Source organism: Phyllostomus hastatus, unplaced genomic scaffold, assembly GCF_019186645.2.
Source record: "Phyllostomus hastatus isolate PE091 unplaced genomic scaffold, TTU_PhHast_1.1 phas_scaffold_385, whole genome shotgun sequence".
NCBI lineage: Eukaryota > Metazoa > Chordata > Mammalia > Chiroptera > Phyllostomidae > Phyllostomus > Phyllostomus hastatus.
The window spans coordinates 14369444-14392089 of record NW_025334026.1 but is presented as its reverse complement, the minus strand read 5'-3'; the positions used below and the strand labels follow the sequence as shown (position 1 = coordinate 14392089).

Sequence of the window (22646 nt, the reverse complement as noted above, 5' to 3'; positions counted from 1 at the left end):
TAGTTCTGTAAAACATGTCATTGGAATCTTGAAAGCGGTTGCATTGAATCTGTAGGTTGCTTTGGGTTGTATGGACATTTTAATGATGTTAATTCTTCTTATCCATGAACACAGTAGGTGCTTCCATTAATTTGTACCTTCTTCAATTTCTTTCTTCAGTGTCTTATAGTTTCTCACGTACATGTCTTTTACATCCTTGATTAGGTTTATTCCTAGGTATTTTATTCTTTTGGAAGCAATTATGAATGGGATTGTTTTCTTAATTTCCCTTTCTGCTCATTAGTGGCATATAAAATGCAACTGACTTCTGGATATTAATATTGTATCCTGCTACATTGCTGAGTTCATTTATCAGTTTTAGTAGTTTCTTGGTGGAATCTTTGGGGTTCTCTCTATATAAGCATTTTCATCAAGATTTTAAAATGGATACCCTAACTAGTTGCTTACTTTTGACCAATTTAGATAACTGTTTATTCACAATAAAAATGTATCAAACACCTACTATATTCTGATCTTTGGGAAATAAGGTTTATGAGATGAAAGCATAATTTGGGCTTTCAAGGAATTTAGGATTTTCCAAGGGAGTGTTATCTGCAGTTCTGGAACAATCCCATGTGGTGATGGGAGTGGCTGCAGCCAAGAGACGGATCAGCTGAGTCTCAAGGATCAGAGGAACATTCCTAGGAGGCGCCTTCCAGGCTGCGGGGAAATTGCTCATTTATTCAGGGAACTGGGAGTAACTGGGTGTGGCTGGAGTGTGAGGTGTGGCAGGAGGAGAGGCTGATCCCTTGAGCAGAACAGGTTTTACCCAGGGCCAGGTCCTGGGCACAGTCAGAGCTTCTCCAGATTTGTCCCAGTCCTGCCCCCTGTCCTTGCCCTTTCTCAGAATGACTTTTAAGAGTGGGAATTGTAGGCAGAGTCTCTACACAGGCTGTCTTTGCACATTAAGTAGCCAGAATGTCTAACTTCAGTTCCTACTTTTAACCATCCATGTCTTAAGACCTCACCCCGAACCTCTTCTTATTCACAGACTTCTGCCCCCCGTGTGAGGGGGCTGCCAAAATGAGCCCTGGCGCACCATCTCAAAGATGCCAGCACAGGGGCCCAAGCACCTGCAGTAGGCAGGCACGGAGGGTGAAGGACATGGAGATGAGGATGATATTCTATTTCCACCTAACTCACAGAGCGATGAAAGGACAGGCAGGGCTCCCTTCCCAGGCTGTAGCCTTGGACGCAGAGGAAAGCTCTTGGATATGACAAAGTCACTGTCACGGAGCCCTTCCCTGTCCAAGCATAAGAGCTCATCTAACCACTCAGCCCTGGGAGGTGGGTGTGGGCCACCAGCCTGGCTCCAGAGTCCACCTTCCTCCCTCCAAACTCAGAACCCTGCCAGCTGGAGGGAGCCCAGCACGCTTATTCTGGCGGAAGGTGGGCTCACACCGGGCCTCAGTACACGGATAGGTCTTCAGCAGGCAGAGATGTGAGTGAAGGGCATTAAGTAAGTGAACACACAAAAATAGCACATCCCAGGCGGCAGCAAAGGAGAGTGCCCCACAGAGAAGAGGGCATTGCCAGAGGGTAGACCAAAAGTCCAACTCCAAGGCCAAGCCCTGGGCATCAGGAGGAGTCAAAAGTGAAAAAATATAGAAACTATCAAAATTCCCAGAATCCACAAATTATTCTGGGTTTGAAAACCTTATAAGGGGTCTGGAGGGACCTCTTCAACGAGAACCTCAACCTCATGGAGTGCTTGTTGCCTCTCAAGAAGCCTCATAGTCCAGGAAAAGGGAACAGGAAGAGGACTCAGAATCATGGTTCCTGTACTAATTTGCTAGGGCTGCTGTAACAGAGTAAGTGACTTAAACAACATTGCTCTCCCAGTTCTGGAGACTGGAAGGCTGGGGTCAAGGTGTTGGCCTGATTGGTTCATTCTGAGGGCTGTGAGGGAGAGTCTGTTCTCCTCTGGTTTTCTGGTGATCTTCGAGAGTCCTTGGTTTGTGGACACATCACCCCAATCTCCACCTTGATGTTCACATAGAGTTTTCCGTGTGTGGACGACTTTGTGTCTAAATTTCCCCTTTTTATAAGGACACAGCCATATTGGATTAGGGCCCATCCTAATAACCTCGTCTTTATTTGATCACCTGCAAAGACCTGAATGTAAGGTTATATTCACAGGTATTGGGCCGGGGCACAATTCAACCAGAACAGTCCCCAAATGTGCTGTGCAGATTGCCAGTCCCCCATTCCCCCTCTCCCCCCATTCATGTCACATCGACACACAGATGGGATTGAAGATGCTGTTCAGGATCCTTGCGGATCCCACCCTCTGTCCGCCGCAGAGGCAACCACCTGTGTGTGCTCAGTCAGAGTGCCTGAGAAGCAAGGGCCTCTGTGTCAAGAGATGCAGGGGCAGCCAGGGCAAATGCCCTGCGTTCTGGCAGACACTCTGCTCCCCACAGGCACGCACTCTCACAGCATGTGTTCCAGACAACTGGAGAGGCAACTCCAAATCCACTGTCACTCAAAACATCTACAGGAGTGGGCAAAGTAGGTTTACAGTTGTTGGTATGGAAGAAGACATGCAACTTACGATTATTGCAGTAGCTTATTAACTCTATTTCACGTACTCACAACTGTCACCTGCTGTGCTCACTTCATGTGTGTGTGCATAGGGTGGTTAGCTGCAGTTGAAATAGTACTATTAAGACATTTTCCAAAATTTGTAATAGATATTTTAAAAGATTAGTGATATATTAGTGAAGGAAAGCACAGTATGAAGTTTTACAGATGGTTTCATTCAAACACACATACATTTTTAAAAGCTTTATTGAGACAATTCACAAATCATACAATCTACCCATTTGAAGTCTGCAGTTTACTGATCTTCACTGCATTCACGACGTTGCACGACCATCACCACAGTCGGCTGTAGAACTTTTCATCGCCCCAGAAAGAAGCCCAGCACCCCTCAGTCGTCATCCTCCGGGCCCGTCCCTCCCTGTCCCCAGCCCTAGCTGGAGAGCCACCACGCTGTCTTCAGGCTCCATGGTTTCCCTACATGCCTACATTTGGTTCAACTGTGTATTTCCTAAATTAGAAAAAAAAAAAATGAAGGGAACTACAGGTCCGAGGGTGACCTTCACCAGTGCTTATCAGAATTATAATTTTAATCCCTTTATTTGTAGTATTTTTCTAATTATACAGTGAGCATGAATTGCTAATCAGAGGGGGAAACATTTTATTTTAAAAATAAAGACAACTATCTTGTCATATTTAAGTAGTCCCTACGGATTATTCTGAAAACCTCTTCAACACCTAAATCACAACCTTATTTTATGGAGGGGAAAAGGTGTCCGAGCTCCAAACAACCGACTTTAAATAACAGCCGTGGAGCGCAGTTGTTAGACGTGAGACGCTGGCATTGCGCTGGTTTGCTCTGCGCTGGATTTCCTACAGCCCAGCCCCCTCCAGCCTTGTGTCCCGCCCCTCAGGGTCTTCCCATCCTTAATCAGGTGACCTCTCTCAGCCTTCAACAAATTGTTGCTTGTCTCAGGTGAGAGGCCCTGTAATTAAACCACATCCTTTTGCCTCTTTAATAACATTGGAGACAGAGTATAATTCTGAGAGGGGACGGAAGGAATATATAATTTAGTGTCCTTTTCCTGAGCCAGTATGGACTCTGTGCATGTAGCATCTTGCATTCTTCGGGTGTAAAAAGTGATCTGTTGTCTCAGCAAATGTGTTATGTGAGCACCATGCATACTGAGTCCGTCTAACAGTCAGAGCCTCTGTGGGTCTGTGTCTGGTGTACTCGGGGGTTCCAGAAGCCACCTTTCTTTGATGAGTAGACTTGACACTGGAGGGAAACGAGCTTAGCTAGGTTAGTTCATGAGACAGATCGGTCCTGGCCACTGCCACAGAAACTTATCTGTTGCCCTAGCTAGAAACCCAGGCTTCATCCTTGACTCCCCTCGTTCCTCTGGGCCTCGCACCAACTCAGCTGGGCTATAGTCTCTCTGATTGCCCTGCTCTTCTCAATCCCACCCCTGCACAGCACTCACCGGGGTAGGGGCAGCTTCTGCTCGACAGCCTCCTTCTTGCCCCCTCCGTCCTTATGCTCTGGCATGACTAATGAAGTTCATCCTCCGCATGCCCCGACGGCACTTCGTGATCTCATCCCCTCCTTTGTGCAGTCTCACCACCCTCCAATGCTCCCCATGTTTCCAAGTTCCTACCCTCTGAGACCCCCATATTCCCTGGTAGGTTACAGCCCCATTCATGGATTCTTTATCTGAGTTCTATGGACAGGATACTAGCGGATGTGTGAGAGTCCTAACATAGAATGGATAACTGTGGGGTGTGTGTGTGTGTGTACAGGGGTGTATTGCTGGGAGGACAGTTCTTGGCTTTCGTAAAATTCTTCTGGATGACCTGTGAATCCCCAGCTTTAAGAGCTGTGTTCTGGGTGTTTGCATGTGTTCTTCCCGTTCACGTAGTTTCTCACCTCTCCACCCTGGTGGGCAGCTCCTGAGGACTGCTCAAACATCACCTACTTTCCTGCCTGATGTCCCTTCTCTGCATCCCCATGGCTCTGTTTACGTAGTGCTTTCCCAGCTGCGGTTTCATCACTTCTTCGCATACCTACTGCCCCTCCTGGCGCACATGCTCCTGGGGCTGGGAACTGACCCTTTCTGCCCCACTTCCCGCACAGTGCCCAGCACACAGTCAGCTCTTAGTAAATACTGGCAGAAGAGGAAAGAGACCAGGAAGGTGCTGGACTGTTTTCTCTACGGAATGCCCACGCTCGTTGGGTGATGGGACACAGCATAGCCAATGGCTTCATCTCAAAGTGCTGCCCCTGGCTTACACACCGTTAGGCGCTGGGCCCTCATGGGTCATCTCCCTTTGTCTGTTCGCAGACATTTTCTTGGAGAGGTTGAAGGCCCAGCTGTCTGGCAGTTACATGGAGAAGTCAGACTTCCATTTGTTGTGGGAACTTACTAGATGTGTAATGATTTTTAAATTACCTCTTGACAAATTTTGAGCTCTTTGTTTTTTTTTTTTCTTCCATTCCCTTTCAGATTGATGCACTGAGTAAAAGAAGCAAAGAAGCTGAGGCAGCCTTCTTGAACGTCTACAAAAGATTGATTGATGTTCCAGGTAAGCCCATGCCCTATTCCGTAACCCATCACCAGGCATTGTGTCTGGAGAGTGGTTTGGCTTCAGCCTTTTCTAAGAGAATTCCACCATCAATGGCAACTTCCCCATGAAATCGAAGAGTTCTGGGAAGGTGATTTCTCCAACACCCAGCATTTGGGTAGATATGGAAACTAGACGCACTTTTGTTAAAATCATCACATAACCTCTAGTTAATGCTTTTGCAGATACAGAAACTCAAATCTGTGGGGCTGCCTCTAGTATTGGTATAAAATGCTGCCCATTTCACTGGAAGAAATAGAACCTGTGTGTGTGCTCTGCAGACAGCGCGGATGTTCATGGTTCTGGGCTGACTGATTCCACTCTCAGGAACAGCCCTTATATAGGGTACCTAGAATGCCTCACTCCCCTCCCAGTCATCCAGGGAACCAGTGACCTCTGGCCAAGTCTTTCCCTTAAAGTTTATAGCCAAGGGCAAGTGGTAGCCCAGTTAGCTACAACCAAGTATGTGGATTACTGACATTACTAGAACTACTGTAACAAAGCAAAGCAGAAACAGGTCTGAACTTGCATTCTAATTTAGGTCAACTGTGGGCCTTGCAGTCCCCTCTGGGAGCTGGGGTTAATAGAGGTCACCCCAAGCAACAGACAGCAGAATGCACTTCGGACAAGGAGTAGGGAGATTCAGGTTCTCTTGCCAGGGCCTTGTTGTATGGTTTTCATCATATTCTTTTTCCTTTCTAAACCTCAATTTTCTTGTCTTTGAAATGGAAGAGTGTAGGAGTATAGCCTAGTGATGAAGAATGGTTTTCTTTGTACTCAACTTATGCTGTTGTAGGAGCTTACCTAGCACTTGGTTCCAAATTCTGGCCTTTTGACTTCCTGCAAGAGTTTGTAACCAACTAGGGGTCCCCTGAAGACTGACCGAGGCTTGGGGGAAGGCTTCTTCACAGTTAGGGGCTCATTTGATGCCCAGGGTGCAGTCTTTCTCCAGTCCTGGCACCTTGGTGGCCCCGCTGGCGTGATCTTGTGCAAATGCAGGTTTTGTGTTGGGGACTTAGTTGAAAGGGGGGCTGGCTTACTTCATCTGTGCCAAAGACCTAGAGAGCCTTCGGCTGCTGTTTTCTAAATAGCCTACACTCTCCTTCTTAAAAGTCCAGTTTTTATCTAGGTTTTCCCTTAGTGAATTTCTCAGCTGGGCAGCCACTTTAACAAATTGTTGGGTTTCTTTTTCTGCAATTATTTTCCATCCTAATTTACCATAGAAAAAGACGAGACCATTTTTTTCCATCACCACTCTTCTTCTCCTAAGCAGACTTTATTCATGCGCGTATATAAGTTTTATAGAATTTTTTATCATAATATGAGCACATATTTACATTCTGCTTTTTTCACTTAACATCACACCATTCGCATTTTTCCCCATATTGGTGATATTCTCTGTACTTACCATTTTTGCCTGGAGAAGTAAAGTTTGCACTCTCAATGTAAGATAGTGGGAGCAAATAACATTTGATGTTTTCTGTAATAATAAAAATCAGTCAGAACCCATCTGCATGCCACATAGATCACTTGTACCCACATCCCGGGTACTTCTTTCTCACAAAGGCTGTGGTCTGGCTGGTCTAACAAGTTCCTTGCAGAGCTCGGCGCACTCTCCCTGCTTTTCGAAGCCTTACTGCTCAGATGAAGTAATGCTGCGGCTGAGGTTTACAGGAAGGGCCTGGTCAATAGCGTTGCATTTACTGACAGTCACACCGTTGTGGGGAGTCAGGTGCCTTAACTGTCTACGTGCCTCTGGCCTCGGGCCCACCAAACCCAAAAACAATGATGGGGGTGCACTAGGTCTTCTAGTTCAAGAAACATCAACTCACGCTGTCTCAGAAAACTGTAGGAAGCTCTTAGGAATAACGGGACCAGTATTTCAGCTCTGTGCCATGTGGCCCGGCTCCAGGAGCCCAGGAGAGCCAACCAGCTGCCCCAGGAAGAGCCAGAGCCAGAGTCCCATTGGCCTTGGAGACTGGCAAGGGAGCCTGACTGAACTAGTCCCCACTTGCCACCCTTCCAGAAATTTTTTTGTCTATTATCTGCTGGCCCCACTAGAACGAAAGCTTCTTGGGGGCAGCTGGGTTTATCACTCTACACCCAGCACCAGGAACAGGGCCTGGCATACTGCAGTTGTGACACGTTGGCGTCACACAGCCCAGTGAGTCCATCGACCTAGAGCTACCCTGGAGCCCTCCACAGCAGAATTCACGAAAGGTCATGTTAGTAGCTCTGAAAGCTTTATCTCTGTCCAGGGCTCACTTTTGAGCGTCAGCTTTCATATCCAGTGACCTCCTGGACATCCCCCCTGGGGTGGCTGACAGGCACCCTGAAACCACCCAGTGTGTCCAGAGGAAACCATCTTCTTCCAGAGTTCTTCTCTTAGGGAGCAACACCACCTTCTGCCCAGCTGCTCACACCGAGCCACCTACCTTCAGAATAGTCTCGATTCTATCCACTTCTCTGTGTCCCAACTTCTGCCCTCCACAGTTCAGACCCCCCTCTCGCGTCTGCAGTGTTGTGACTTGAGGCTTCCTACTCGCCTCCTTCCAGCCCACGTTCCTCACCGCCAGCGGGCCAGGCCCCTTCTCAATGCATCCCATCTCACCTCTGTAGGCCAGCTTGTTCCGATGCGGCTTCCTGACCTCCCAGGTTCAGTCAGGTTGCCCTGTCACGCGCTCGCTCCCCTCCCAGGAGCCTGTGTTTCCCTCTGTCACTTCTTGGGATTCAGCTGCTTTCCTGTCTGGCTGGGCAGAGTGACTGGGGCAACGTGGTCTTGCCCCTGCGCATTTCTTGAGTGTCTATCCCAGTGCTTGCCACGTAGGAGAAACTCCATAAATATTTGCCAGATGAATTAATGGATCAAGTTATTTCTTCACATGCTTTCTGACGTTTTTGGGGGCTCAGGCTTTAATTGTTCACAGTGAACTATACTCCAGAGATTGACACTTTCCACTGAGGGAGAGCACACTGGAGCATTCTATCAACTGAAATAGCAAGGGAACAGAATGTATCTTTCATTGAGTCGCAGCCATTTAATAGCTCTCTGAACAAATTTTGCTCGGTGTCACCCTATAAAGATTTACCTGCCTGCGCAGACATTTATATGACACTTAGCATTTGGGGTTCATCAGAACAACATATGTGCCTCAGAGCCTTCAGTTTTGTGGCTGGTACTGACGTCCAAAATCTGTGTTTGATTTAGCAGCTGCCCTGCTGGCTTCCCAAGCTTTTAAACCCAGCACCACGCAGAGACCCCCTCCACCCCACCACACTCCCCTGCTGCCCTGCTCGCCTTCCGTGGTGTGACTCAGCTGTGCATGGGAGAAGCATCAGAGTTACCCAGCTCTTCCCCCTTCTTCATCTCCCAAACCCAGTATCCCAAACAATGTTATTTTTCCTTTTAAAAGCTCCATCTTATTAAAGACACTGAATAAACATTTACATACATACTCATCCTGGTAAGTCCTCTGAACAGTCAAAATAGTTAAGATCTCACATGTATGTTCTTTTTCATTTGCTACCCGATTGCTCCGCATTCCTCAGTTAATTTTAGGGCATTTTAAGATGCTTTTTATCATAGATATTCTGCCTCTATAGCCAAAGCACACTGTCCTTCCACGCTGCTGTGACCCTTCCCCCCTGGGATGTCTCAGTCAGCACCTTGCACGCCGCCCCTCGCTCTGTCTCAGGGACCGTGCCGAGCTGCAGGATAAGGCAGGGAGCAGATCAGCCAGAGAACTTGCTGTTCTCATGGACTTCAGAGCCTGGTGGGAATGTGGGCATTAAAAAGTAATTGCACAAGTAATTATTGAATTTTAGGTGTAGTAAGTGCTTGTAAGGCAGAGCCCACTGGGCATAGGAGTGTAGAATGGGTAGGATTGGGCAGGCTCAGAGGCAGATGCCCTGGGGCAGTGAGCTTAGTGAGCAGGAAGAGGAGAGGGCAGTGAGGAGAGTGGCCTGGTACACTGCATCTTCCAAAGCAAGGCACTGCCAGTAGTCAAGGGGGCACTGTTAATAGGACACCTGAGTAGAGGGCATATGCCAGTGTGGCCACCTAGCTGCAAAGACAGGTGGGGGCCTGGTAGAGTATGTGCAAGATCCTGGACTTCAACAGACAAACCATGAATGAGTTTTAAGCAGAGAAGTAACACGATCAGGTATGTGTAATGAAAAAGTCATCCTGGCTGCAGTTTGGAAGGTAGATTTGGAAAGGGATCCAAGGTGAGGTGGGAAGGGAGAGGGGGTCACATGGTTCGAATGGCAGGCGTGGAGCCGGAAAGGAATCTCGGCTGTATGCGGAGTGGAGAGGTAGAGCAGGTGGTCGGGAGGCAATGAGGGCAGCTGTGCCAGAGCTCGGTTAACATGGCGTCACTCCTTCATTTCTGGGTAGCAGTTCTTATTCACCAGGCTTGCTTGTTTACATGGCTTACGTAATTGAAAGGAAGACCAACAAACAGTTTGGAGAATTAGCCTCTTGATCCTAGTTGTTATCTCTAATTGTTGTTCTAATTGAAAATGTTCTTCGCCTTCGTTGTCAACATGATAGCAGTTGGAGAGTAGTTTTAGATTCATAAGTAAGTTACAAAATTTGATGTCATTAACCTAGATGTCAGTTTTATCACAGACAGATTTTTATATTGTAATGTATATGATCAATAGGGATAGCTTAAACTCGCAAATGTTTAAGTTTTTTATGTTAATGCACCTCTGATTGAGATTTGTATTTACAAATTCGCTAACAGTCAGCCGTGAGGAAAGCAGTGCAGCCGTCTGCCAACAACACGACTTGGTGGGGGTGCCGGGGCCAGGCCCCGCGACGGGAGTTCCTCTAGTAAGCAGGCCAGTGTCCGTCTGCACTGGCATCTATACTCATGGGTAAGAGCAAGAGTTCAGGGATTATCTGTGAACAACAGTGATGCCAGGTATGCAAGAAAAGGTTCAGGTGTGTTGTTGAGTCATTTTCACACATCCCCTCAGCCAGCACTTGCCTAGAGTCCCTTGTGTGCCACGCCCTGGACCGAGCACCTAAGATACAAATGCAGTTGAGACTTGGCTGCTGGGCTCCCTCAGGTGGTTTCTGTTCGGCTGTTGGGAGACTCTTTGCACTTTTGAGAAAATATTCCATAATTAAACAGGTTAAACAGGCAGCCTCCATCCCTTACTGTAATGAAACAAGAAATAAATAAATCTGCTCTTAAAATGTGACCCCCTCAGATAGCTGGAAATATTCTGGAATGACTTCCTCGTAAAGGCTCTTGCATAGCTGGAATTTTCCTGTGCCCCGAGCACAGCTATGATGGCATGCATAATCCGCCAGAAGTTAACCTCGCGTGGGTGCCTTGCTCTTGCTTCTTGATACTTTTCAGATTTTTCACAATGAGCATGTATTTATTTCAACAACCATGGGAGGGAAGCTTAAATCAGTAAAATACTCAACTTGCACTCTTAGTTTCTGAATAGCCCTTATTAATGGATTACAGATAAGTCAAACAGTGGTCATTTGAGTTTTTGTCTACACTTAATAATTTCTATGAAAGACAACTGTGACCTTTTTGCCCCCAAAATATCTCAGTCCTGGTATTTTCTTTTTAAGTTCCTAGGGAGGAGAAAAAGAGACCAAGTTGGTGGAGCTGCCACCTGTGCGGTTGGTGTTGCAGAGCTCTGCTTTGGTGGCGGAGCTCACGGGAGAACCGCTTTGCAAGTTCTCCTTGCCTCTGTCTGTGGCCCCGTAGAAAGAGAATCATCTTTCACTTCTTGCTAAGATGTGGTGTTTCTCCTGCAGACGCAAACTCTTCAAACACAAAGGCAGTGCCTAGAAGAGTTTATTTTAAGATTTAAATCTTAGGAAGCACATTAGCAATAGTATAAAATATTCATCCATTCATGTAACACAGCTAGAACTCAGTGTTTCCTGACTGATTTCTCTCACTTTGTGTCCTCAGAGCAAGCGCCTGCAGTCGTAGGTAGCAGGTGTTAGTTTTCCAAAGTCCTGGGAGAGAGCTGGCTGAAGAGGGCTGTTGTGTAGGCTCCCATTTCAGGTCCCACTCCGGAGTTCCAGGCATGCCCTGCTCTAGGTGCTCCTGGGGCCACGTGTCAGCTGGGTTCAGGAAAGCCTCCTCTCCTGGTGAATATCCTGTTGGCCTAGCATTTGAAAATCCAGAAATAAAGAGGATCATCAGTGTTGAGAACTGTCTTTTTTAAAAAAGAAAAAAGATTTATTTATGTATGTATGTTTGTATGTATGTATCTATTTATTTCTTAGGGAAAGGGGGAGGGAAGGAGAAAGAGGGAAAGAAACATCAACCAGTTGCGTCTTGCACGCACCCCAACTGGGGACCAAACCACCACCCAGGCATGTACCCTGACCAGAATCGAATCGGTGACCTTCCGCTGTGTGGGAAGATGCCCAACCAACTGAGCCACACTGACCAGGGCAAGAACTGCTTTCTAATGCTCCTCCATAAGAATAAAATAGTAATCAGGCCTTTGTACTCCTCGTGCTGGTTTCAAGTGAGGGCACCCTTATTGGTTACAATTAGAAAACACCGTCTTTTCATTTTTTTCTTCCCTGTCTGTCCTCCATTCCAGGATCCATAGCAAGACTCCTAGAAAAAAGTGTCAAAAGCTTAGGATTTGGTTGAACATACCCCTTGCTTCTCACACCAGGGTTTTCATCGACAGGCCATTTGGCGGCATTTTTGAAGGCTGTAGAAATAATGGCGGCTGCACCGGATCCTGAAAGGCCGTGCCGGTCCGCGTGTTCTGGGCCTCCTGGCGTTGGCAGAGGAGCCAGTACCCCGGCCCCTCCCGAGAGAGCTCTGTGACCTCAAGTGCCCCGATGTCAGGATTCCCTTTACACATTCTCAGTTTACCTTCATGAAACATTTTCCTTCTAAGAACCAACCACCAGCATCTTAACGGGACCAAGGTGGGACCAGGGCTGCAGCCTCAGAATGAAGGCTGTGGGTCGCAGATGCCCTGCGGTCGGTCGTTGTTGTCCTGTCTCCTGCCCCCGCCCCTTCCCCCCCCCCTCCCCGCAGGCTCTGGGACAGAGCGGCTCCAAAGCAGCCTCCCGCACCCGAGCACAGGGACGCTGTGCTCCACCCAACACTGGAGCCCAGGCCAGGGGGCCACTTTCCTCATTCTCCTTGACCAGGTTAAATCAAGTATGGGGCCTGACCAGCCTCTCCGTTCTGTGCGCCATGTGTCTGCAGGCTGAGGAAATAGCTATAAACGTTTTAAAGAAAGGCAAACGTGACAGGATGGGTGTCTGAACTGCTCATCCCCATTTTTGCATGCTGCCCCATCTTCAGGGCCATCCCTCTGCCCCTCGACATGCGACTGCAGTGTGAGAACTGTCTAGCCAAGACGCGGGGAATCCTTGGTTCGCTTGCGTGGGGCAGTGTGTCGCCTCTATCCCACTTTGCCATAACTGGGGTGGTCCTGGCACACTTGATATCTAGACAGCTTTTCATCAGTTGCTCATCAGCATGCTAATTGCTGTGTGACTAATTATGCTCTGAATTCCAGTTGATTTTCTTAATGAGACAGCTGGGTTAATTATGTAATCGTATGATTACATTAGCCTAGAGTGCCCTGGCAAAAAGTAACGTCTGCTGCGCTGTGATGTCATCGCAGGGATGGCACTCACAACGGGCACATTCAACCTCTGGCTGATGGCAGGAGACAGCCCCGTAGCCTGCAGAGCACTCTGTGCAAACATGGGCTTGGATCTCGTGAGGCTGGTCTTCTCAGCTCTCACAGTGTATGGAAAAGCAGCTCACCACTGGCCCGGCCTTCTCTCCAGCCCGCCAGCCTCCCCAGCCCCTCCCAGCACACCTTGGCCCCACCCAATCATCCACCGAATCTGAAGCCCTGCTTTTCAGCCTCTGTGGCTCTGTATGAAGTCAGCAGTGTCCTCTGCACCAAGATGGTGGGCTTACCAGTGTGTGATAGTGACCCAGGGAATCCAAAACAAGACATACCGAAGTACCAGGAGGACTGCAGTAACTTAGTTTACATAAAGTCTACACTGCATAGCCTGGCCCCAACCTTATGCCCACTGTCCACTTCAGATTTTCTCCCCACTCTGATCCCCACACTGCTTACATTTTACTAAGGACATACATGTGGTCAGACAAGGATGACATCTTCCAGTTCCCTACTCCCCGTCATAGCCATAGTCCTCTGAGAGCCAATCATGCTGCTAAACCCACCCCCCACCTGGTTACACTCCTCCTCCTCAGATCCCCATGGCTACCTCTCCACCTCTGCAGGACTCTCAGCTTTTGTTCCTCCACTACATTCTCCACCTAGGTGACTTCTCACGTCTGTTAGGCTCTCAAACACCACGTGACCACAAGAGAACGGTTGATTTCCCCCAAGCCTTCCCGGGAAGGTAAATGGCACTGCCATTCACGCAGTGGCTCAGGCCACAAGGGAATTCAGGAGTCCGCATGAATTCTTCCCCTCACACCTTGTAGCCAGTATATCAGTAAGTCCTACTGACCCAGCCTCCAGAATGTATCCCAGATTTGACCACATCCTCATCCACCACCACCACCCTCATCCAAACCACCATCACCTCCCATCTCACCAGCCCACCACCTTCACTCCACAGCCTCCTGTCCACCCTTTGCACAGCAGCCAAATGGGTCTGAGTCAGTGGTCTGCAAACTACTTTTATTCATATACCCCAACAGTGAAAAGTTTTGAATTTGTAACTGTAATGTGTCATTCCTTCCTTCCTTCCTTCCTTCCTATCTGATACACATGTGTAATTACAATGTATATTTAATGCATTGTAAATCATACTAACAATAGAATTAAAGGGGATGATGAAAAATAAAAAGGACTTAAACTTTATATTTTATTAGAAGTACAGAAAACTCACTAAAATACTGTATTTCAAAATCAACTTTATTGAGGCATAATTTACATATAAAATACACCCATTTTAGGTGTATAATTTGGTACGATGGCCACCTTCACAATCAAGATATAGAATGCCTCTATCACCTCAAAAGTTCCCTCATGATCCCAAATGCCAGCCACCACTGACATGCTTTCTGTCACTGGAGATGAGATTCGTCGGTTCTGGAGTTTCAGATAAATGGAGTCTTTGTGTCTGTGCCTCTTTGTGTCTGGCTTCTGTCCCTCCGCAGAGTGTGTTGGGGATTCGTCTTGTTGCTAGTATCATGGTCCTTCCTGTTGAAGAATGGCACCCACTGTACGGGTGTGCAGTAGTTGCTCACCACCACCCCGCTCGCTGATGGGCATTTGGGTTGTTTCCTTTGTGGCTCTTACAAATAAACCCACTATAAGCATTCATGGACATAGATTTTCATTTTTCTCAGGTAAATACCCAGGACTGGCATCGCTGGGGCAGGGCTAGGTGCGAGTGCAGCTTGACAAGAAGTTGCCAGGCTGTTTCTCGAGGTCGTTGTGTCACTTACCCTCCCCCAAGGGCCCACAAGAGCTCTGGTTCCTCCGTGTCATCTCTGTCGTTCGGCGGTGTCAGTCTTTTCCACTTTAGACTCTCTAGGGAGTGTAAAGCATATTTTGTCATGATTTTAATTTGCATTTTCCTAGTGACTGATGATGCTGGATATTTTTTCATGTGCTTTTTGGTCATTCATAGGTCTTCACTTAGAAAGTGTCTATTTAACTCTGTTACCTATCTTTTAATGGTTATTTTGCAAATATTTCCTCCCAGTTTGTTGTCATATGAAGAGCATGAATTTTTTTTATTTCAAAAGCCCAATTTATTGTTTTTTTTTTCTTTTGGGGGGTGGGTTCTTCCTTCTTATGTCCTAAGAAATTATTGCCTAGCCCAAGGCCATAAATTTTTTCCCCTGTGTTTTTCAGTGAAGTTGTGTGGTGTTATCTTTTACCTTTAGGCCTGTGACCCAGTTGGAGTTCATTTTGCTGTGTGGCATAAGGTGAGGGTCGGGTTTGGTTGGAAAATTAATGGATGGTGTATGTGAGTGTGTGGGGGGTTTGTTCTTTTTGATCTTCTTTTATTTCATTGATCTGTGTGTCTATCCTTATGTTGATATACTATCTCAATTACTGTAGCTATCTAATCAGTCTTGAAATCAAGTAATACATATGTTTTATCTTTGGTCTTATTTTTCAGCATTGTTTTGGCTAGTTGAGTTGGTATATAAATTTTAGATCTAACTTGTCAATCTACCTGTACTATTAATCAGAGAGAACAGAGTTTTGAAATCTTTATTATTGTGAACTTTTTCTTTTCCTTCTTTCAGTTCTGTTAGTTTTTAATCCATGTTTGTTGAAGCTTTATTTTGGAGTATCTGTACTTTTAAGAATGGCACATCTTCTCAGTGATCGATGCTTCTAGGTTAAACAGTGGTCTACTTCATTTCTAGGAATATTCCTTGCACAAGGGTTCCTTCCTCTCACTCTAGTGTAGTAGGCACTCGAGCGTTCTTTTGATTAGTGTCTCCTCCTGTCCTTATTAACATACCTTTGTTGCTGTATTTAAGTTGTATTTCTTGTAAATGGCTGTGTCTTGTTTTTTAATTCAGTTTGACAGTCTGCCTTTTAAGTGGAATGTTAGATTTTTTTACATTTAATATAATGATATAGATGGGTTTAAGTCTAACATCTTGCTGTTTGTTTCATATTTGTCTTACCTGTTTTTTGTTGTATTTTTCCCACTTTATTTTGATTATTTTTTATGATCTTATTTTATCTTCCCACTTGTCTTATTGGCTATGTAACTCTTTTCCCTTTTTTTTTTTAATTTTCTTAGTGGTTACTTTAAGGTTTACATTAAGCATCTTTAATTTATCATACTATACCTTCAAATAATAATATACTACTTCACATGTAAGAGTTATTGTACATTTTCATTTTCTCCCTTTTATCCTTTGTGTATTATTATTCATTTTACTTCTACATGTTTTAACACTTTAATATATTATACTGTTTTTGTTTTCAAGTATCAGTTATCTTTTAATGAGATTTATAATGAGAAAAATAGTATTTTATTTTTACCCCATATTTACCATTTGGATGTTTTTTATTCCTTTGTGTAGATCCAGGTTCCATAAGTCTATAACATTTCCTTTAAAATTTCTTACAGTGCGGGTACGCTGGCAATGAATTCTGCCAGCTTTTGTTCACCTGAAACAAACAAAAAAAATTTTTTTGTCTCACTCTGATATTGGAAGGTTATTATTTTGTTGGGTATAAAATTCTATGTTGGTGTTTTTTGTATTGGTTTTTCTCTATGACAGGTCTCCAGGTAATCTTATCTTTCTTCCTCTATATATTGTATAGTGACTCTTCTTTTCTCTGGCTTTTAGGATTTTAAGGGTTTGGGGTTTTTTAATTCTCATTTTCAGCAGTTTGACTTTGTTTGTGTCCTGTATTGGATTTTATTAAATCCTGCTTGGATTTTATTGAGGGTTTTGTTTGTTTGTTTGGGTGTTTTTTGTTTGTTTTTGTTTTGTTTTGTTTTTTATTGTTGTTTTTTAATATTTAGGTTTATTGCTTTTTACCAAATTTGGAAATTTAGCTGCTGTTTCCCCAAATACACCCCTAGCCTCTTTCTAGAATATGCATGTCAGATTGCTTGATGTTGTTTCACAAGTGGCCTAGGTTTTAGTGACTTTTTTTCAGTCTCTTCTCCGTGCCCCTGTTCAGACAGTTTTTGTGACTGTCTCTTCAGAGTCACTGGTTTTTCTTCTGTAGTGTCTAATCTGCTGTTAAGCCAGTCTAGGGAGTTTTTTCATCTCAGATACTGTATTTTAAGCTCTAGAATTCCATTAGATTCTTCTTTATATCTTCTTTCCTTACTGTGTTTGTGCCTTTCTTTAAATCCTTGAGTATGCTTCTAACTTTTTAACTTTGTCAACTACTCTCATGATCTCATGTCACTTCTGGTTTTGTTTTTATTAACAGATTCCATTTCCCCACCGCCATTATTCTGCTTCTTTGCATGTGTAGTAATTTTTTATTGGATATTGGACATTGTAATTGCTAACTGGATTTTGTTGTCTTTCTCAAGAGTGTTGAAGTTCATTTTGTCCATTGGTTAAATTATTTGCAGATCAGCCTGATCATTCTGATGCTTATTTTTAAGGTTTAGGTGCTGGGTCTGGAGCAGCCTTTACTTTAGGATTAACATAGACCTCCATTCTGGTATGGCCCTTCTGGTGTTTCTACTAAACATCCTGGCTGTTAAATAAATCTCTCTCCACTGTGGCTGGTTGCAGCTCAAAAGTCTCTTAACCTTCTGTGAACTCTGGGATTGTTTCTTTAGGCTTCCCTGTAGTTCTTTGCCCAGACTCCGAGAGTTTCACCCCATGTGTGCTATGCACCTTGTCTTTCAGCAACAGACTCGCACTCACTCTCCTGCAGATTTCTCTAGCTCTCTCTCTCTGCAGAGCTTTCCTTTTGCCAGTGCTCAGCCCTACCAATTCCAGAGACTTCTGCCTCCCAGTCTTCTGATCACTGTCTTCTTAATGCAGGAAGACTCTCACTGTGCTTGGGTTTGCCCTTCCCAGTGCTGCAGTCTGGAAGGTGTTCCCTGGCAGAAAGTCAGGGTGGTCCCCGGGCTCGTCTCACTTGTTTTCCTGCTCCAGAGGCCCCCGTCTTGCTCTGCCAGTTGTCCAGTAACTGTGAATGGCTGTTCCATATAGTTTGCCTAGTATTCTAGTTGTTTATGACCAGAAGGCAAGTCCAGTACCAGCTCATTTGTCATGCCCAGAAGCAGAAGTCTCCCAGTTTTGTTATTTTTATTCTTGGTTTTAGGAGCTGTTGTAAATGGCTGGAAAAGATAAATCACAAAGATGCATAGATCTAAACAAAAGTAGTGCATTATTGGTTAGCGTTACAAAAAGATGATTTATACCTTTGAAACCCAAGTACCAGTTATAGGATGATGCAATATTTATTGAAATTCAGCCAGTAAATTCTGATTTTTCCTGACATTCTATTTTTCTCGTTAACTAATAAGAAGATAACTGTATTTTTTATATTCATAACAAATAGTTTGAAAATCCTTTTGGCAAGTACATCAGTTTGAGTCAGTTGACAATAGGTAACATTTCTTTTTTATTTTCCACCACCCAAAGTCAAATCATCTTCTGTCACCATGTATTTGACCCACTTTCCCTTTCACTACTCCCTCCCCCTTCTCTCGGGTAACCGCCGTGCTGTTGTTCATGTGTACGAGTTTAAGTTTTATGTCCCATGTATGAGTGAAGTCGTACGGTTCTAGGCTTTTTCTGACTGACTTGTTTAACTTAGCGTAGTGTCCTCCAGGTCCATCCATGTTGTCACAAATGGCAGTGTTTCATCTTCTTCTGTGGCTGAGTGGTCTTCCGCTGTGTGTGTGCCACATCCACTTTGTCCGAGAGTCTGTCGAGGGACACCATGGTTGTCCCTATGTCTTGGCCACTGGGAATAATGCTGCAGTGAACATAGGGTGCACATATGCGAATAAACATTTGTGAGGTTTCTGGGGTAGAAACCTCTGGTAGATACCCAGAAAAGGGATAGCTGGGTCACATGGTAACTCTGTTCTTGAGGAACCACCACACTGTTTTCCATGGTGGCTATACCAGTTTATGTTCCCACCAGCAGTGAACGAGCGTTTCTTTCTCTCCACAACCTCGCCAACGCTCACTGCCTGTCTTGTTGGTAAGAGCCATTCTAACAGGTGTTAGGTGGTAGTTGTGACTTGCATTTCCCTGGTAGCTAGTGAAGTTGAACACCCTTTCCTGTATCTATAGGATTGTTCGTTTCTTTGTTTGGTGTTGATTTGTGTGAGTTCTTTCCATGTTTTGGATATTAACCCCTTGTTGGAGCTGCTATTTGCAAATATCGTTCAGTTGGTTGCCTTTTTGTTGTGTCGATGGTTTCTTTTGCTGTGCGGAAGAAGCCTTTTGGTTTGATATAGTCCCATTTGCTTATTTTTACCTTTACTTCCCTTGCCTTTGGGGTCAGGTTCATAAAATGTTCTCTATGACCAAGGTCCATAAGTTTATAGCTGTGTTTTCTCCTATGCAATTTATTGTTTCAGGTCTTTGATTCATTTTCAGTTGATTTTTATACATGGAGACAAACTATAATCTAGCTTCATTCTTTTCCATATAATATTCCCATTTTTCCAGCACTAGTTATTGAAGAGGCTTTCTTTTCTCCATTTTGTGTTTTTGGCTCCTTTGTCAAAAATTATTTGCCCATATATACAGGGTTTTATTTCTGAACTCTCAATTCTGTTCCATTGGTCTGTGTACTTTTTTTCTTCCGGGATCATGCTGTTTTGATTTTCGTAGTTCTTTAGTGTAATTTAAAGTCAGGTAGTGTGGTGCCTTTGGCTTTGTTCTTTTTTTCTTAGGATTGCTTTGGCTATTTGGGGTCTTTTGTGGCTTCACACAAATCTGCTGATTTTGTTCTATTTCTTTAAAAAATGACATTTGGGATTTTGATGGGGATTGCATCAAATAAAATGCCTAGAACTAAACTTTAAAAAAGGATGTGAAGGACCTGTATGCTGAAAAGTACAAAGGATTATTAAGAGAGATTGAAGAAGATACAATGAAATGGAAAGATACTTTGTGTTCAGGGATTGGAAGAATCAAGCACTGTTAAAGTGACCGTATTACCCAGAGCAATAAACAGATTTAAGGTAACATTTATTGAGTGTTAACTCCATGTCTGGCAGTTTTCTAACTGTATGCACATATTGTCTAGTAACTCAATATTAAGTAATTTGTCTAAGGTTGCACAACCAGTTAAATGACCGTGGGATTTTGTTACAGAACAAAAAAGGGGGGCCTGGGAAGATATACTATTACTGAAAGAAGCCCCCAGGTCCGTTATGTCCACCGCCAAAGGAAAGACGTCTCTCAATGCTAGAGATTCATGAAAAGGAAAGGAAATGTTTATTTAATGCTATACAAACTTAAAGTAGTGACCTGGTGTCTTTATCAAAAATCCCAAAGTCCCTTTAAAACACCCACAGACAGACACAGTCCTTCCTTCCTTCCCCCTTTGCCCAGTCCGGAATATCCATGGCTCAGGCAGTCCTCTGGTTCTTCCCAGTTAGTATTCCATCTCGACTGGGAGACCTCCCTGGGTTCCCAGCACCCTCAGTTGAGTCGCCGGGATCTCTGCTAAAACCAGGTGGTGGCTCCCCCTTCTAAAGCCTCAGGGGTCCCCACTCTGCCAAAGCCGCATGCTTCTCCCCCTGCACAATGGCTGCAAGCTGGGGGGGGTGAGGGGGTCGCCACTCTGCCAAAGCCGCATGGTGATTCTCTCTCTCAGGGCTGCGGGAGTCTCCACTCTGCTAAAGCTGTGTGGTTCTCCCTCCAATGGCTGCTGCATCTCGGTTTAAATCCCCGTGCCAATCTTCCTCTGCAGCCCCATTTCCGACTCCTCCCACACTCGGCTTCATATGCCATAACTCATACCCTTCCAGCTTTACTGGACTGCCATCCTGAGTCTGGGCAGGTGTGGCCCCATGTCATGGAGCCAATCATCTCCAAGCTCCCACACAGGTGCTGTAACTCGGGGGACCTGCCCCCCAGTTATGTCTTGGTGGGGAAGTTACTTCCATTCCCTTGGCTCTGAGCATGGCCACAGCTATTTAACATATCTAAGCGACCAGCCAAAGGCTATAGATGTGTTAAATGACCACGCCACAGGTTAGCTGCAAGGCTGTTGCTATGAGAAACAGCTTTCAAAGGCCCTGCTCCACGTGACCCTTCCCCCAGCCCACACCTGGGGAGTGGGGGTGAGGACATCCAAAAATCTCCTGGGCACCTTGAGTTCTGGACCCCATTTTAAATGCCCATTTGGGGTCCCCCTCTTGGCTGCACCCTGTAACAATTTGAACACATGCAGTCTGCCCCACACTCTAAACCATTATGCTATACTCTCTCTCATATGATAAAAGGCATTGAGACTTTTTTGTAGAGGATGTTGTCTTTGCCCATAAGTTTATATAATGATGGGAACATTTCCAAATATCCACTTTTAGAATGCTGTCGCTATAAATGAGTTTCTTTCAAGAAGTAATATTTTTCCCACTAAGTATTAAAACATCACATTGACTTCAAAGACATAGATGGTGTTTACTTTTTTTTAATGTTTGCCAGACAACATGTGGCTGATAGCCATCTGCTGTCACAGAACAGAGCAGCTAATTTAGAACACTTAACTTTTTAAAAGAAAATTGTATAACTCATCTTTAAGCTTAAAACTCTTAAATACTTTGCAACTGGAAAACTAACACACCTGTTTATGGTTCAAATAATTGCAGGTTTTTTCCTTCATTCCCCAGTCCCCTGTCTCGAAAGAGTCCTAGTCTCTGAAGGCTCTTCCCATCAAGAGTAGAACTGGCCCTGGCCAGCATGGCTCGGTTGGTTGGAGTGTTGGGATGCGGGTTCGATCCCCAGCCAGGGCACAGGCGTGTGTGACCTCCGGTCCAATCGCTTACAATACCAGGCCCGCCCGCTTACCAGAGGTGGCCAATTGATGCTGTTACAGAACACAACAAGGGGGGCCTGGGACGATATACTATTATTTAAAAGGCCCCCAGGTCCGTCATGTCCGCTGCCCTAGGAAAGACGTCTCTCAATGCCAGAGATTTGTGAAAAGGAAAGGAAATGTTTATTTAATGCTATACAGACTTCAAGTTGTGACCTAATGTCTTCATCAAAAATCCTAAAGTCCCTAAAAAAACACCCACAAACACACAGTCTTTCCTTCCTTCCCCCTTTGCCCAGTCCAGAGTACCATATCTCAGGAAAGGAAATAGAAGTCCATGGCTCAGGCAGTCCTCTGGTTCTTAGTTAGTCCTCCATCTCGACTGGGAGACCTCCCTGGGTTCCCGGCACCCTCGGCTGAGTCGCCAGGATCTCTGCTAAAACCAGGTGGTGGTTCCCCCTTCTAAAGCTGTGGGGGTCCCCACTCTGGCACAGGCATGTGGTCCTCTCTCCCAGGGCCACGGGAGTCTCCACTCTGTCAAGGCCGCGTGGTTCTCCTCCTCTGGGATGCGGGAGGGGAGAGTCCCCACTCTGTCCAAAGCCACGTGGTTCCCCCTCAATGGCTGCCGTGTCTGGGTTTAAATCCCCCACGCCAATCTTCTTCTGCAGCCCCATTTCCGACTCCTCCTACACTTGGGCACACTTGCCCTCAATCTGCTGTCTTCTCCAGCTTTTCTGGTCGCCATCGTGGGTCTGGGCAGGTGTCACCCCATGTCATGGAGCCAATCTTCTCCCAGCTCCCACGCAGGCGCTGTAACTCAGGGGACCTGCCCCCTAGTCACATCTTGGGGGGAGATCCCTTTCCATCCCCCTGGCCTTGAGCATGGCCATAGCTATTTAGCATATCTAAGTGACCAGCCAAAGGCTATAGGTATGCTAAATGACCATGCCATGGATTAGCTGCAAAGCTGC

General features: G+C 45.4%; 1 protein-coding gene across 8 annotated transcripts in view; it reads left to right on the top strand.

Annotated features, from left to right (window-relative positions):
* The window catches only part of CUX1 (cut like homeobox 1), a 365888-nt gene that overhangs the window by 192865 nt on the left and 150377 nt on the right, over nucleotides 1-22646 (top strand). For all 8 annotated transcript variants that reach the window (XM_045819309.1, XM_045819308.1, XM_045819302.1 and 5 more), the window contains exon 4: nucleotides 5085-5163. In XM_045819309.1, the coding sequence (XP_045675265.1) occupies nucleotides 5085-5163 (79 nt within the window). The remainder of the gene's footprint in view (nucleotides 1-5084; nucleotides 5164-22646) is intronic.